The sequence below is a fragment of the Charadrius vociferus genome, unplaced genomic scaffold (genome assembly GCF_000708025.1).
Source record: "Charadrius vociferus isolate BGI_N301 unplaced genomic scaffold, ASM70802v2 scaffold498, whole genome shotgun sequence".
Lineage (NCBI taxonomy): Eukaryota > Metazoa > Chordata > Aves > Charadriiformes > Charadriidae > Charadrius > Charadrius vociferus.
In genome coordinates this window covers 200,203-217,022 of record NW_009649588.1, presented here as the reverse complement: position 1 = coordinate 217,022, position 16,820 = coordinate 200,203, and the positions used below count along the sequence as shown (strand labels likewise).

General features: G+C 41.6%; 1 protein-coding gene across 1 annotated transcript in view; it reads left to right on the top strand.

Moving 5' to 3' along the window:
- Nucleotides 1-4,729: 4,729 nt before the first annotated feature.
- CDH13 (cadherin 13) overlaps nucleotides 4,730-16,820 on the top strand; it is a gene marked incomplete at its 3' end in the record, with an annotated part of 202,075 nt that continues 189,984 nt past the window's right edge. Inside the window, exon 1 of the mRNA XM_009890391.1 lies at nucleotides 4,730-4,807. Coding sequence (XP_009888693.1) covers nucleotides 4,763-4,807 — 45 coding nt within the window. The remainder of the gene's footprint in view (nucleotides 4,808-16,820) is intronic.

Here is a 16,820-nt window from a genome sequence, read left to right as displayed (position 1 = left end):
TCTTAAGGTTTTTTCTAAAAGGTAAGATTCCTGTTTGACTCACCAACTGTTTTTTGTTCTCTTCTGACAGTGAAACACATAGTATTTTTTTTCACTGAAGTATCAGTTTGTTCTAGTTGCTTGTGACTTGCCTGTTAGCAAGTAAGAAAACAAACCCCATTTACTATCCTAGAGCTTGGTCTGAGATGTAGGAAACAGTAGACAAAGCATTCAGCATTCCCACATGTTTTAGAGAAAGCTGCACTAATGACAAACTTTCTGTTGCCAATAAGCCCCTAGTGTAAGAAATACTGGTAGAAATTTGAGGTATTATGGAGGTACTGGGTTGGGTACATAATGAAAAGCTGTGGGCTGACTTTCAAACTGCAAAACTCTCAGTGTTTTTGTGAATTTTCTTAAAGAAACTTCAGCTGCACTAAGACTGAGAATCCCTACCCAAACTTATTTTGGCAGAACTGCCAAGCAGAAAACCAGAGTGCATGGAAACTTATTTCTCAACTCTTTACTAAATCAACTCTATTGCAATCCTTCGAATCTCCATTCTCTGGAACAGAACATTATTGCAGCCAGTTGCTTCATTTCTTCCTGCTGGAGAACCTCAGGCAGGAAGATGGGATTTCACTCCTGCTATGGATTCTAGCTCTAGCCAGGTACATTTACTACAACTTCTTATCCTCAGGAAGTGGTGGTGGCTCTGCAGGCATAGCAGGAGGGTGACATGCCAAATCTGATGGACACAGCAGGCCAGGCTCACTTTCTTCTGTTCTCTGGCTGTTCTTGGAGTGAACGCAGAAGGGTTTCAGAAAGCCCTAACCAGCGTGTTTTTTTCCTAATAACAAGGGCAATGTCAAATACGCTGCAGGTAAACTTACTCTTTGAATTAGTTTGCTTGACTGGATTTCTGTTCCACTACATACTTGGCCCATCTGCCCTAAATGAAATTCAACTATACCTGTCCTTTAGGGGTAGATGCTGGTCTGATGGATTGAGTTGTCTTAGACCATATTATGCTCCCATATTGGGGGTGCATCCTTTCTGTTCCTTCTGCCCTAGAGACATGCAACTCAAGTTCACACATCCCACTGCTGCCCAGTGTAAAACATTTTTCCAAGCTTGAAAGAGTCAGAAACTGTAATGTGGTGTAGCAGCCAGAACTATATAGCTTGCCAGTACTATGGCAGGGGAAATTAGTCCCTCTCTCTTGCATCCAGGTTTCTTATGTGACTCACTTTAATGTGAAATTGAACTTCCCTTGTTCTGACAGATTCATAGCAGCTAATCCTCAGCTTTTACAAACTAGTCAGGGCAAATCTTCCGAAGGTCAAAAGGCATTTCTGGCAGCATACAGTCACTCCCTCGTCTGCTAATGGGTCTATCTCTCACAACACCTTACGCGTTGCAGGCAATTAATACTGTTCATATTAGCCTCAGCTCAGCATTGGCCTCTTCGCCAGAGTATGGAGAGAGAGCAAGCTGAGGTGCCAAGTTGCCCAAGATTTTATAAGTGAAAATGATGGCATCTTCCATCTAAAGACTGCAGAGCATGTTACATCCATCAGTTAATGTAGGCTTGGATCTAGAAAAGGTCTCAGCAGGAGCTTTCGTTGCTCACAAACCAAAGCCCCTCTCAGTCACTGCCTGCGCTTACTGCACATGTTACATCAGGAGGCAGCGGGTAAGAGGAGCACAGCTTTGCCCTGCAGGGGAAGGCCTGAACCCTGGAGCCTCTCCTCTCACCGTGTCCCACACCTGGGGCTGTTGTTTCTGCTGCTGTCATTCCATAGCCCCACAACTTCATGTTTCATTTGTGCAGCAAAATTGCTTCAAGGGGAGGATTAGAGAACAACCATCCTCCATCACCTGGAGCCTTGCCTCCTGGCTTGCTCCTCAGAGATGTCTTATAGAGGTTAAACCTCCTCCTGTCACCTAAGGCTGAGAAGGACTGAGGAACCAAGTCTTAATTTCTAATTAATAACCTGCCAGCTTTTCATTAATAACCTAATTAGTAGAGAAGACTCTGCTCCTGACCCCTGAAGACACAGCCCCGCTGGGAGCCCACCTGCAAAGGGCCAAACCCTCCTCCTTGGCCTTAGGGGCTGATTTGCAGCAGCTGCCCATCTCCCCGATGCTGGAGGCCCCAGTTAAACCCAGTTACCCCCCCCTCAGCATCCAGGGCTGCTGTGCGCTGGATTTTACCTCAGGGGAGCAGTGCCAAAAAGGCCATTTCCCAAAGGTGGCCAGGTCCTGCGTGGGTGAGCGCTGGGGAAGGATGTGGCAGCTTCGCTCTGGTGTGCCATGCTGGGCCTGGGCTTGGCAGCAGCCTGTAAAGGGTTAACCCCCAGGTGCTGTTAATTAACCCTCCGGCAGTGGTTAATTACTCCTCCAGGAGACAAATAGGAGCACCTGAGAGTAGGGAGCCAAGGCAAGAGGCACAGGCTGCAGCAGGAGGGACAAGCAGTGTGAGACTAGAGGTACAAGGTTAGTTTTTCTAAACAATGTGGTTTTTTAATTATTATTGGTATTAGAGGGTAGCTGCTGTTTCTGGAGACTAGAGGGCTGTGGTGTGTGGCTCCCTGTGGCTGTGAAAGGCTGGAGCCCTGAGCGGGGCTATCAGGGCGGCAGGCCCTGCCCTGGGCCTGTGGTGCTTGGCCCCTCTGTGAGGAGGCCATGGCAGCAGGTCCAGCCCTGCTCCTTGTGGCTGTGGGGGTACAGGGAAGGGCTCCAACTCCTTGTTCCCTTCTCTACCTCCTTGGCTGTGCTGTCTTGTTCAGAAGCTAACTGCTCATATTGGCTCCAATCTGATGTTACTGCAAGCATAATCTTGGAGTGAATCATCTACCTCATGACTTGATTATTTTTTATTTTTTTTTAAAATGAGTCCCTTTCCTGTGAAACAGGATGCAGATATGCCTTTGTTCCTCTCAGTCACCACCTACTTCTGGTTGGTCTGGTAACTCGCTCAGCTGTTTGGCCCCTGTTTGTGGGGTTTAAGAGCCTGTCCAAATCCCAGTGCTCCCATACAAAGGCTGTGTGTACTGTGGTACTGCTGGTGCTGCTCCCGCTCCCTGCACGCTATGCCCTCTGAAAACCCCACTGCCTGTCTATGAACTTCTGAGCTGCTTCTCTTGAGGCTGTGATGGAAAGCTGGGAACCCTGAAGGAGCAATGGGAGATGGTCACTCACTTATTTTTAATCGTAAAGAGCTCTAAGATTGTTTTTGTGCTGCTAAAGCTGGCCTCCTGCCTGGAAAAAAGGGTGAAAAAGAAAGCAACCTCCCTGCTTTTTTTGTATATAAGTGGTGAACTTTTTGCTGTTGTATAGAGCATTATAATTGTTGCTGGTAGTTCCTGCTGGATTTGTTTTGATTTCCGATCCATCTCCAGTGTTAATTTATATACATGTATGATTAAGGTACCGGAGCAGAGTTGTTGCTGCATGTGAGGGCTTAGACTTGAAGGACAGTGTTTTCCTTCAGTTTTGGTCCGGTCTGTGAGTAAAGGAAGATACGAGCAGTAGACTAACAGTGCTTGGGGAAGCTATCAAACAACATTATTCACAGCAGGAAGCTCCTGCTGATGCTGAGGAACTCAAAGTGGTTGTCAGTTTCTTTGGATGCATATCCCTTCCCATCTGTTTACCTGCTTTCCCCTCCCCATGTCTCTGCTCCTCACCACTTGTGCAGCAGCCATGTGGGGCAGAGTGGAAAGTGGTGGCAGCTGGCTCTGCTGGATGAGCAAGCAAGGGAAAAGCATCAGTCATGAGAGCTGTGGAGACTTTTGACCTTACTGAAAATGGGGGAAGGGTACTGTTAAATAACCCTGGCAACTGCAAGAAGACAAGTCAAAAAAGGACTGGACTGCTGTGATAATGGGGAGTGGCAAGAGAGGTGGAGCTGGAAATACAGACAGGGGAGCTCATTTGTAATCTTTGGTCCATCTGCCTGGTATTGCTTGCTGGGTTGCAACATAACCAATCCAAAGAAAGCAGGTTCTTGAAACATCAGGGGTCCCCTATTCCAAACAGGAAAAGTTTTTGTAATTGAAGGGCATGCAGCTTTGAAACTTTGTCCTAGATTCAAGTTCACAGAATCAAAAGCTGGTTCTGCCATTACCTGAGCAGTTAATAAAATCTATTGCCTTATGATGGATTTTTTTTCTGCAGGCTAGAATTGATCTGTCTTCATTGTGATTTGTGAGATTGAGGGGAAAACACAAAATATAATCTGTATTTCTGCTGCACTGAGAAATTTCACTGTGTTCTTCTAAGGCTTGGAAGTAACTAAAGCTGCAGTGGTCATTTTTTTGATTTATTGAAAATAAAGCATACCTTATTAACATTTTAATAAAGAGAATCTCTTTGCAGCGGTGCTCAGAGTTGCTCTTATTTCTCTCTGTGCAATTCCATTCTCTAAAAGGGAAAATACTATTGAGATCTGTAAGGCATGATTTGTTAGACTGAAACTAAACACACAAATACACCAAAGCAAAATGCTTTCTAAAGGTGCTGTGTTTGTGAGAGGTGCTTGCCCAATATGTGTGATGCAAAATGGGGATGCTTTGTGAAGAAATCATCCTTGTAAAGCCATTGGTTCTGGTCATCAGACTCTATCCAATGCTTTAGTGATGATGCTGCTGATCTATTTGGGAAGTTGGCTGGCTCTCAAGGCAGAGTCTCTTCTCAAAGGCTGTTTCACAGTGAAAATATGCTCAGTGCAGCCGAGTGCATGAATGAAAAAGCCTCTGGTACCTTCTAGTCTGGCAAAATGCAGCACAAAACTCAACTTGCTCTGTCCTTTCTGCTGTCCCAGGTAAGAAATGTGTATTTTTTCCTTGCTTGCTTTCTTTTTCCTTCTCTCGTGCATTTGGATTTGAAAGTATTTGTAATTCAGGTCTGATTTCTGGGTAATTATACATTGATTGAATTACTGCCGAAAGATGTAAGATCTCTGCTATAAGCCAGTTGCTAGGAATGTAGAATCTCATAGTTCCTTGATTTACAATTACAACAAATTTGCCGTGTGATATATAGCATTTTTTGTTTCCCTTCTGGAAGGGTGGTGTGGAGAATCTTTCAAGTGTCTCGGTAGCAGCTGCAGCAGCAATATTTTCTGTCATATCAAATGCTGCAACTTTGATTTGCCTCTTTCCTCTGGCTTTTGCCGGGTAGTAGGCTGTTATAGGCAGCTCACATTATTTATTGCTTTTTTTCTTTAAAAAAAAAAAAAAAAGGGGGGGGGAATTTGGAGGAAAAATAAAATCAGACCTTGCAAAAGGTTCCCTTCCCCATACTCTCTTGATAGATGTGTAATACTCTGTTAGTGACTTGCTATGTAGCCTTTCTCTTATTAAGCGTAATAGATCCCCCTCTGCCAGAAAGCGGAGGAAAAAACATCCAGCCTTAAAAACACAGAGCTGCTAAAGCGCTGCTGCTGCTGTCTGTCAAAGCCAAGGGACTGGCTGGGCTTTGACTTCTCGGTACCTTCTGGTTGCTCTCTTTGCCGCTCGCTGCTGTTACAGGGCTCACTTTTTGGAAGCTCTGGGGAGGTTTGAAAATCCTTTGTTGTCCAGCTTAAATGCATCCTTCCTTCTTTTGTCTTTGGAGCTCTGTAAACTTGCGTTTAGTGGTTTAGTGACAGTGGCATCCTGTGCACGGAGTAGAGAGAAAAGTTAATTCCTTTTTGACTGGCGATCGAGCGGTTTTGTTAACCCTTAGGGGGTTGGTGGGTTTTTGACTGTCAAACTAGTGCTTGGGACGCTGAGTCTGTGCGCTTGTGTTTTTTGTGTAACTGCAATCTCCAGCAGGCATTTAGTCTGCTTTTTCAAAATAGAATGATAAGCAGAGAAATGGTGAGGGATCACTGTTGGGAGAGCTTTATTGTTGAGAGAAGACACATCAAGAGTGTGTAAGTAGGAAGCAGTAGGGTGAACTGAATGCATATATGCTGTGGATCAAGGCTGGGATATTTTGGTCCTGGCTTACCCTGATAAGGAGTAAAAGCATTAGCGTGGGTGGCTGGAGTTATGGGACAGTAGGAGACTCGGTGACTGTGAGCAAGCACACAGGCATTTGGGTGGGTTCAGGATAACAATCCTGCTCCAGGGAGTGGAACAAATGAAAGTAGCTGCTTTGGGCCATAGGTATGGTGCCTGAATGCTCTGGTGAAGGATGAGTTTGAGGAGCCGGAGCGGCATGTGCTGGGGATACCTGCGGAGTTTCTTGCAGGGCCTCACTAAGGGCTGGGGCTGTGCGTACCCTGCAGGAGGGCTGGCCAGCGGGCAGTTCGCCAGCCCTGCTGAGACTGGCTGCAGCGAGCGGGCAAGCTGTTGTGGCTGGGGAGGGCTGAACGGCTCTCGGGTGGGCTGGGGATGCCCAAAGGGCTCCTGGGGAGAAGTTGGCAAAGTGGGCTGGGATGCAGCCTGGACAGGCAGCTGAGCTGGCGAAGCTGCCAGCGGGAGGCAATGCTCAGGGAGCAGAGGGGCGGAGGGTAGAGGGCACAGACAGTGTAAAGGTAACCTCTGGATATAGTGAGCTGGTGCTCCCTCACCTCGGGCTTGAGATTTGCCATCTGGACTGCAGTTTGCTTGGCTTTCTCTGTGTTTTCAGTCCTCTTTTGTCCATCTTTAGCACACTAATGAATAATCAGCTTTGAGTTTGGATTTTCTTTAGCTGTCCCTTGTAGGAAAAGCAGTATGTATATGATAGGGGAGGACAGTGTTCTAAGGCCTGTTAAACCACATAGCTGGCATGTGTTTAACGTCAGTAACTACTTAAAATCTGACAAGGTGCAGAACACCTGATTCTGAAAACAACTGCACTTTACCGATAACTTTCAGCAATACTTCAGTTTTTTCTCTTGCTGGTCTGAGCTTGCGGTGCTTTAGCATTGCTTTGCATTTAAGTGCTTAAACTGCACCCCATCTTCTTTATTAGCATATGTAGCTTTAACTGGCAATGTCTCTACCTGGTGATTTAACACATCTCCAAGTTTACTTTATAGATATGTCTAAGAGTTAATGAATTAGGGAATGAATTAGACTGTAATAAGGAAGTGTACATAAATCTGTCTTCAGGTATAAGGTTGTTGAGTATTGGCAGGTTAAAGTATGAACTGAAGGTGATAGCATGCTTGGGAAAGAAAGAGCACTTACTGAAATGCTGTGTGGCTTTTCTCTTTGACACCACATGCACAACTTTCATATGACAGGAAAAGTAAATAGAAGTATATGAGAAACAACATATTAAACAAATGCAGCCATCTGGCTGTGTAGTGTTTGTAACACATTTTGGGATTTTTTTTTTCATAAGTTTTCTTTTTTCCTCCATTAGTAGCAATAATGCCTCATATAATACAATGCTAGTGGAACTTGCAAAACTCAATTTTGATAAAATGATTTCTAAGCGTTAGCAGTCTAGTAATTCAATACTTTCTGTGGAAATAGAAGATGGGAATAACTTCATTTCAAATTAATGATAGCAAAGTTTACAGTGTAGAAAAAAGTTTGAAATTCTCGTATTCATAAGAACATGAACTAAAAAAGGTTTATTTTTAATTAAAACATCATTTCTAAAAGTATTAACTATAGTTTTATTTTTTTGGTCTGCATCTAATTCAACTGCATTTGTTAAATATAGATATAAAACTGCCTTTTGAGGCATTTAAAGGTTGAGGATGGGGAATTGCTTTTTTTTCAGCCCATTAAGTATGTTTGTAAAAGTTGTGGTAAACAGGTGGGCGATAAAATAATTTTTTCTTTTGCAAAGATTTAGTCTACACTACTACCGTTTGTCCTGTTTTCACCAAGAAGATAATTGAACAGTAGCTGGAATAGCTGAGGAAGATACGTTTCAAGTAATTCTTTAATTCAGGATCACCTTTAAAACTACAAAGCACATCTATACTATACAGCTTCATTGATCTGAAGCTGACAATAAAAACTAAGTGTACTCTGGTAGCTTGTGCAGCTCACTATAGAGTACAGTAAGCAGTAACTACAGATTTTTAAACCTATCAAATCAGAGTGGGTTTTACATTTTTCCAAAAAGATATTTTCTAAGGACTGCATACAAAATATTTGCTTTAAACCAGAAGTTGTTTACAGGCTTGCTTTTGTATGTTATGCATTTCACACAGATGACTCAACATAAAATTAAGTAAAACTTACAAGAAGAGGGAAAAAAAACTTGATAGCTTTAACAATAACTGTCAAGTTCCACTGGCTTGCAACTAAGTCAATTGGAAAGAAGTATAGATTTCACAAGCTTGTCATTACAGTGAATAAAGAAAATTAGTCCTAAAACTCTTTCTCCAAATGCGTAGCCTGTACTACTGTGTTCTTAAGCTTTTATTTTTTCAAATTTCTCCAGAAGAGGGCTCCATGCACAGCTTGAAAGTCAGCACCCATGTATTAAAAGAAATTTATCAGCTTCAGGAAAAAAGAAAAATCTTGCTCACACAAAGTCTGCTGGTATAAAATTAAAGATTATGTTCAAATTCTGACCAAGTGTTTCCCTGTTGTATTTTGTTGCTGTAGGTGTTATTTTGTTTAAGACTGCTTATAGTTTGAGAATTCTAGAGGAAAAAGTCCTGTATCTCTTCTGCTATTATCCAAGTGGTAAAAATGTTTTAAAACTGTTAGCAAAACTCAATTGCCAATTATTATGTATAATTATTTGTACTGATCAATGTTTTGTGAGCAGGCTGTCGCTTACTCCTGACAGTTTCAGGTCATCATTTTTGGTTATGTAGTCAAAAAGACCTTCTACTTGCATATCCCATTCAAAAGATGGTGTCTCCCAAAACACAGAGCCATTCCAACAGTCATGCTGTGCTATTTATCAAATGTTGCCTTGGAGGGAAGGTTGGCCCCTGGTGAATTAATATGACTTTAGGCAACAGCTCTAACCTTTTAAAGATGTTCTTAGACAGGACCTGACCAGAGTCCTTACTGCTAAGCAGGGGGGTTGGTTACAATAGATGAGTGGAAATGGGCCATGACAATGCTGCTAGAGTCATGGCATTACAATTAAACCCACTTTGTTGTGTACCACTTGAGGCTCTATCTTTCAATTTAAGATGTAGCTCAGGCAATATGTTGGGATCTGGTTTCTGTTTCTAATGATTAAAACCTGAAAAAGGTTATTCTACCACATGTAATGTCCTTGTGCCATGATTCATTGGGGGTTATTGACTTATCAGCTGGAAAACAAGTATTGCTAAAAGGTGACTCAACAGACCAGTGGAACGGGAACTATTAGAACTATGTAGATAGCAACAGTGGTGCTTGTTCAAGAAGATGTGAAGTTCTGCCTTTCATTTTCTTCCTGTTTGTTGTTAGATAAGTAGGCTCTTCCCATTCTGTTAATACATAAGGGCCGGCTAGATAACAGAGCTGCTACTGTTATACTCTTCCCGTATGACTGCTGGAGTCAAATCTCTTACATTCAGCTGCTGGGTTGTACCCATGCGCTATGTGTCAGGATTTTGGCCTCCGGTTTCAGAGTTCCCATGCCAACATAAGCTTTTTTGGGAGGAGGGGGACTTCATTTGGGACTTGAGGCAGAAATGTGAGGTTAATGGGTTTTTAATTGTTTCATGGAAATAATTTTGTCATTCTGTCATTGACAGGTACAAGCACCACATTCACTTTTTTTTTTGTTGTGTATCACTAGTATTCTAACCAGCAAAGCTTCATCTGTGCAGGCAAAAAGACAAATCTACCATGTCCACTGAGGAGGAGAGACAGAATGAGAGGGATTTATCATCCTTAGGAGACTAAGTGGGCTATAGCTCTTCCCAGTTAACTCTGGATGATATTTGTGGGTTCTTGATCATGGCCATATGGTTGCACTGTGCCCTGCCCTAATCACCAGCTGGACGGGACCAGCCCAGATGGGAGGCTGTGTTTTTCTGTCATTTCATGTGTCCTGCAGCTAGTACAATGTTAGTGTATACAAATCAGTAGGATATTAAATGCCAAAGAGGAGTGAAAAATAAGTCTTGCTTTATTAACCACTGTTTCATTATTCAAAGATCTTGGAAATTTGCCCACTGCTTTTTTTTTCAGTGTTGTGATGTGGACTGTGTTCTCTGTCAAACGGAAGAATCTAATTCTTTGAAAGCCTTACTGTTTTGTCTGAAGGGAACTTATTTCACTACTAACTTATCCAATATTCTACTGTTTTGGACCATTAGTTTTCTTGGCTGAAGAAAAAAAGGAGGAATTTAAGATTTGGTTTGATGGAGCTGGTTAAAACAATTCTAAGAACAGACTAAAATAAATACAAGCTATTGAGAGGGGTGGGGTGAATCTCTTCAGCTCACAGCAGTTTATCAGTATCTCTAACCACTTGGAAAAAGCTGATTAAGGTGTTTAAATAACTTCTGATATCTATGAATGTCCATGTTTGGATGTCTAATTTGCTATCTGTATGGGCCTTGGTTTTAGGGAGCTTTTGAAGTGCCTCAAAATTTGGCACTTATATGCAGCTGTCTGGAATAAATACGTTTTTATTGCTTAAGGTTCCTCGGGCTCCATTTGATAAAGGTTCTACTCCCCAAACTATTGTTTTTTTTTAAATAACTAGTAATAGCTATCTCTTTCAGTCTAAACTTTTTGTTCTCTTGCTGTGAACAACTAATGTTTAATTCCTTATTGGTAATAGCAATGTATGTATTTCTAAAAGCTAATATTAAATTCCTAAGGACTTTGCAGTCTGGTATGTAATGAAGAGCAAATAATTCTTCTGTGTATGAAAGCTGCATTAATAGGAATACACATGGAAGTGGGTTTCTAAAAGTTTGAAGAAGTTTTTGTCAAATGACTTATTGTGGTGTATGAACCTTGTGGCACTTATGTGTAACAAGGACGCAAAATGCTGAGTGCTGCGCCATTAAGCTGTCATAGCACTGTTATTATGGCTGCATGCAAAGAAATACATATACCTACAACTTGAATTTAGGCTATAAGAGATACTCCCTTGCAAATAACTATACCTGGAAGCTTCTCTCAGCTAGTATTACTTGTGTGCTGAAGACTACTGTTGAAGGTTACTCCCTTTGCCTCCCCTGAGCGATGTTAAGTGTGAGTGCTCCTTACCTGCTGCAGGGCAAAGTTGGCAAGCTTGGCTGGAAACACAGCTGGGGGAGTACTGATTATATATATTAATGGCTGTCTGCCACATGGACAGTAACACATCTGTGGCAGAGGTAGAGAGAGGATGAATAACTTCTCATATTGCTTCAAATGAATCCATAAAACTGTTAGCACACTGAGTTTTGTTTGAATTGCTATGGAACGGAAAAGCATGTTACAACATACTTACCACGCTGATAATCGGCTCATCTACTTTATAGATGCTTAATCTATTTCTTTTCATTGTCTTGGCATAACTTGGAATTGCAAGAAGGGTTTCTGTGCAAACTGTCTTTAAAGAAGAATCTCAGAGTCAAACATAGTGGATTTTGAACCCATAAGAGTAAAATAAAATGTGGCAGCTGTCCATGGAGTCACTGTATAAAGGCAGAAATTTTAAGCCGCTGTAAATTCATCTGGATCCACTAGGGAGCTATCCCAGCATGCATGAATTAGAAGTATGATCCATAGCTTCTATAGACAGCATACAAGGATGTGGGGGGGGTGTGTGTGGTGAGATCATGTAAAGTTCCCCCTTCCCCAGCCTATTATAGTTTTATTGATGCAAGATGATCTTTGAAGTCTGTCTATTACATTTTAACTTTGAGCCAGCTGTTGGTAACTACTTGGGAACAGAGAATACCCTGGGAACAGTGTTCCCAAGATCAGGCATTTTCCCATAGACAAACTTACTGGCTTTGAGTTCCCATACTGCCAAATAAGGTGTATTTATACATTTCTCTAGAGACAACCCTTTGTTTTCCCTGAGGAACCATGTTTTATCAGACAACAAACAGCTATATCAAATGTGAGAGCTGAACGTGACACTGCTCTATAGTTGACAAAGCAGGAAATCCAGAGCATCTGGTACTCTGCTCTCTAAGTGAAAGAGGTGGAATTAGCCATTAGAATCAGATGGGCATTTCCCTCCCTATTAAATCCATTGTTTTCAGAGCTCTGTCAGAGGAAGCTGAGCAACTCCAACTGCTATGAAGCAGGAATAGGTATCTCAGCTGCAGGTTTGAGCTGTTTGGAACAGTTAGATAACTGGTACAGTTAGATAACTGGCTAAATTAAAAGGTGTGCAGTTTGACCTTCTGCCAAGACAAGATAACCAGTCTTGCAAGTGCTAGGAAGTCATGGATACTATCTAGCATCCTTATTCAGGTGAAATGCAAAATGAAAAACCTGTGGGTAAATATAAATGAGAATTAAATTAAAATAGAACAATACATAAAAATCAATTTTGATTTCTAGGCTCTTGTACTGGCTTGCTACCTGAAGGTTATCTTGTGTGTCAGGCTAAGTGGTTTTATTTTCTTCCAAAATGTCTCTTTGTTTTCCTAATTCATTATCTAATTGAACTAACTGGACTCTGAACTCTATAAATCTTGATTTATGAATATCAATAATCCTATCAATTTACTGATATACAGCTTTGACCTGAAGGCTGAAAGTTGGGCCCAGATTTGATGACCTTTCCTTAATATGTGGCCATATCATTGCAGGAGACATTATTCGGTGGGCTGAAGATGGTCATTAAATCCTAGCAGTAAGGGAAGTACACCTTGCACCCATTTATACTTCTGTTCAGAAATAGATAAGGATCTTACGTTTGGTCTATTTTTTGAATCATTATTTTCTTCTAATGCTTTTAATTAAAGGATCTAACTTTAAAAACCAAACATTGTATTCTTCTTTACCATTTTTATGTCATCAATAGTTTTTCCTAATCATTGGATCTATGCAGTTTAGTGATCAACGCAGAATCATGGCATTCTGTGCAGTGAGGATATGGATTATTGCAATCTGACAAAACAGCAGCTCTTTAGATGATAATTTTGGATACAGTGTGTTACCAGGAAATAAGGTAAGGATGCAGGAATAAATCATGAAGCTTCTGTATGTTGTCAAAATGACTTCCGGTGTTGCACATCTCTCAACTTTAGTTTTTTGAGTTTGCAATAGCAAAACACTGTTGCTCACACTAATGTGGGAGCAGGTCTCCAGTGGATGAGGATTGATTGCATTGCTCCGCTTTGCGTTATCTGGGTGAAGGATGGTTAGTATCAATGCCATGTGCGTTTCCACTGTGTACATATTGGGAGGCTTACATGGCTTCTATTACTGTTATATCTGAGCACCCTGCAAATGGTAATGAATTTATCCTTGCTTCCCTAAAATAAATGCTGAGTTACGACAGGAACATTATTCTGAAATGGGAGACAGCCTCCAACATCTGCCTGTTTCAATGACTTTAGTTCTATTATCTTAGTTGAGTAATGATGTAGGCTGCTGTCACTTTTGCTGCTGGTGTTGATTCAGTAGTGACAGTTCATTGTACTATAGAAAGATTAATTTTGATTGGAGGGAGCCCAGAATAAATTCAGTCTTTAGGCCAATCAGAAGGTGGTGTATGTAGTACTAGCTTAATAATGCTGCTCAACTTTCAAGAATATAATTAGTTATGACTTTCCAAAGAGCTGCCTATATCTATACAGCTAGTATTTTTGTATGTAGAGGAAACTAAGAAGAGAAAATGTTTACCTAATCATAACTGCTCAGAGTTCTTTTAGGCGTAAGGAAAATGGAGAGTACTTGCTTACAATTGGTGTGTGTGTGACGGCTGCTGGCAAAATGATCAGTTGAAGCAGAGGAGGAGGATGAGGCTGGCAGTACTATACATACAGCATTTGAGACCAAAACAATTTGGGTTAGAAGACGGGCAGATAATAACCAATTATCCTTCCAGTGCTCCCCAGAGTAGGGGAGAGGTGCTGGATATTTCCACTGCAGTGTGAGATATAATCTTGGTGGCAGAATATTTCCCTCACCGTCTGTTCACTAATAAAGGTTCCCATCTTCCTTCCTTTATTCAGATTGGAGGAAGTAGAACTGGTACTTCTACCAAAAGCTTGGTCTGCTCTGGTAGGAGGTGAGCTGCCTGGTCATGGCTGTTCCACTCATGTGCTTAGCTTCTGGAAGTGTGACGTTGCTGTCCTAAAGTGTCGTTGTTACTGAGATGCACCTAAATGTTTGAATTTCTGGGGGGACGATGACACATGAATTGACCATTTTTTACAAGCCCAAAACATGAGAATCTGTAGGCTTGTATGGACTATGGAAAGCTAATCTCTGACTTTGTGGAACAGCTGCCTCTTCCTGCATAGTTATGTCTCTCTGAAATGAGGATTCAATCTTTTTACACTTGCTTCCTAAGAATACAATTTTCAAAGCTTTTGTTCCTTCATGAGTCAAAGGCACACAAGCACAGAACCTGTTTCTCGCTGTGCATTGGAACTAAGCATGGATTATGGGTGGCTGAAGGAGTCTGGCTAAAATAGAAACAGGCTTGGTTGTCTGCCGTAACTCATGTTGAACACAAACAAAATAATTTTGCCAACTTGTTCCTGACTTCTAATTTCTGCATGCTCTGTGTTTGTGGGGTCTACCTGGGACTTGAAGGAAGAAAAACCAATCATGCACAGCATGAGTGGTTCTCCCTTCCTTACCTCCAGGCTGACTGGAAGCATCAGCATTCCTGTAATTTTCTTGTTCAAATTACTTTTTTTCTGTTCCACTTCATGTGCTCAAAAAAAAATTCAGATAGTCTGAGTGCCTTTAGTTTTTCTCCTCCAAACTTTCTTCCAGAACTTCCTAGATATAAGGAAGAAATCTTTTACAATGAGGGTGGTGAAATGCTGACACAGGTTGCCCAGAGAGGTGGTTGTTGCCCCATCCCTGTAAACATTTACGCTCAGGTTGGATGGGGCTCTGAGCAACCTGATCTATTTGAAGATGGCCCTGCTCATTGCAGGGGGTTTGGACTGGATGGCCGTAAAAGGTCCCTTTAACCTGAAATATTCTATGATTCGAACTTCTACTCTTGGGGAAATGGATGAATACTTTTTACTAGTGTGTTTTAACTTCTCTTGGATGGGCTTCAACACGCCCTTTTGGAAAGTCCATCCCTGTTCTTGGTGTTTATAGATGTTTTTCTTTTGGGGATTTTTCCTGCAGCATGAGGAAATCCAGACACGCCTAAAGAGTCACATTCCTTTAGCACTTTACATAGGTCCTGGTTATTTTCACTGAGTAATCTGCAGATTGCCTAGAGTTAGTGCGATGTTAAGCTGTAACCTTTAGCTAATGTGGTAGGCAACTACAAGCATTGCACTGTTAGTACTTGTGTATCTGGCACAAATATTGTGCATTTCTTGGTATGTTCATGTTACTCTACTCCTTTCTCCCTTAGTCCCCTAAGGCAGTCTAGTTCTATCTGCACATGTGGAAAGGAGAATTTGATTTGGCTGCCCCATTACTGGTTTTTAATTGGTGATCTCTTAGAGACAGAAGTGCTGGGATAGTTATTAAATAATAAACATGCTGACATAGTCAGCCAAGGAAAGGGACAAGAAATTCAGCAGCTGAGGAATACAAGAAAAAAGGTCAAACAGTAACATGCAAAAATAGAAGGGGAAAAAAACAAAGGGAAAAAGAAGAACAAAACTATGTTCAATGCCCTGTAATTTTTTGCAGCTGTTAAGATTTGGAAAGCAGCCTTTTATATTTGTGATACAGTTAACAGGTATATACAGGAATGGAGTGCATCATCTAGTCTGACTCTACTTGATTTTTGCATCTTCATTTACATGCAATCTTACCTGAGAGTTTAGGCTGATACCCATATGCAGACTTCTTGTTCATATCTGGATCTGAAGTTGGCATCAAGAAACAGCAGTACTGTACTCTTTCATGCACATTTGTGTGTGTGTATCGGCATGCTGGTTTATGAGAGGCAGGAAATTTAATCCTTTGTAAAACTCTGTTTCCAGCATTCATTACCTACCCAGCCACAGAACTCTCCTCTCGTCTACATTTTATGTTTTGGAGGGACTTTTTTCATTATCATTTGCTGTATGTCTTAATGGGCAATATTTATTTATGCTGCTTTGACATTGTTGTTTCATGATTGTTAAATCCATTCTACTGATGCTTTGGGAAACTTGTTACCGCACAGATGAAATAGAACTTAGGAGATACCTTCCCCTAATTGAGTAGTTGGCTCAGGAGGGGATGGGAAAGAAAACAAGAGAGGACAAACTGGGTGTAAGGTCTGAGGCCAAACCAGCCTTCGTTGCAGGACAGCACATTGCAGTTTCTGTTGAAACTGTTCGCGTGTCACTTCTTTAACTGAAATGATTTTATGTATGTTAGAAAAGTTTTTTCCCACAGATGCTCTGTGTAACACAAGCATACTTTTTAACTGCATGATGGTGGAAGTAAGTATGTCCCAGAGAAAATGGAAAGGTAGGAGGGGGCCAGAGAATCTGGGAGGGGAGGGATAAATCTGTTACGGCTTTCCAGCAATAAATATGAAGTGAGCCAGATACCAGGAAAAGCTAGGCAAAGTCCTGCTCAAATGAGTCTTATGGGCCAGCTGTTAGAAATGCTCCAAAGTTTTGTCAGATATGTGATTTCCTTTCCCCTACCATTTTTGCTCATATGTAATTTCGGAGTTATTCCCTTTCTCTTATTTTCTGGCATCTCTTAGAGGCCAGCTGAAGTGCAGAGATTAAAGGGAAGAGATCCTGACTTCAGGTGCACTTGCAAACTAGCTCTTAGTTTTCTGCAGGTTCTTCAGTGCTTAAAATGGAAACAGCCCTCCCCTGACAACCTGAGCATACA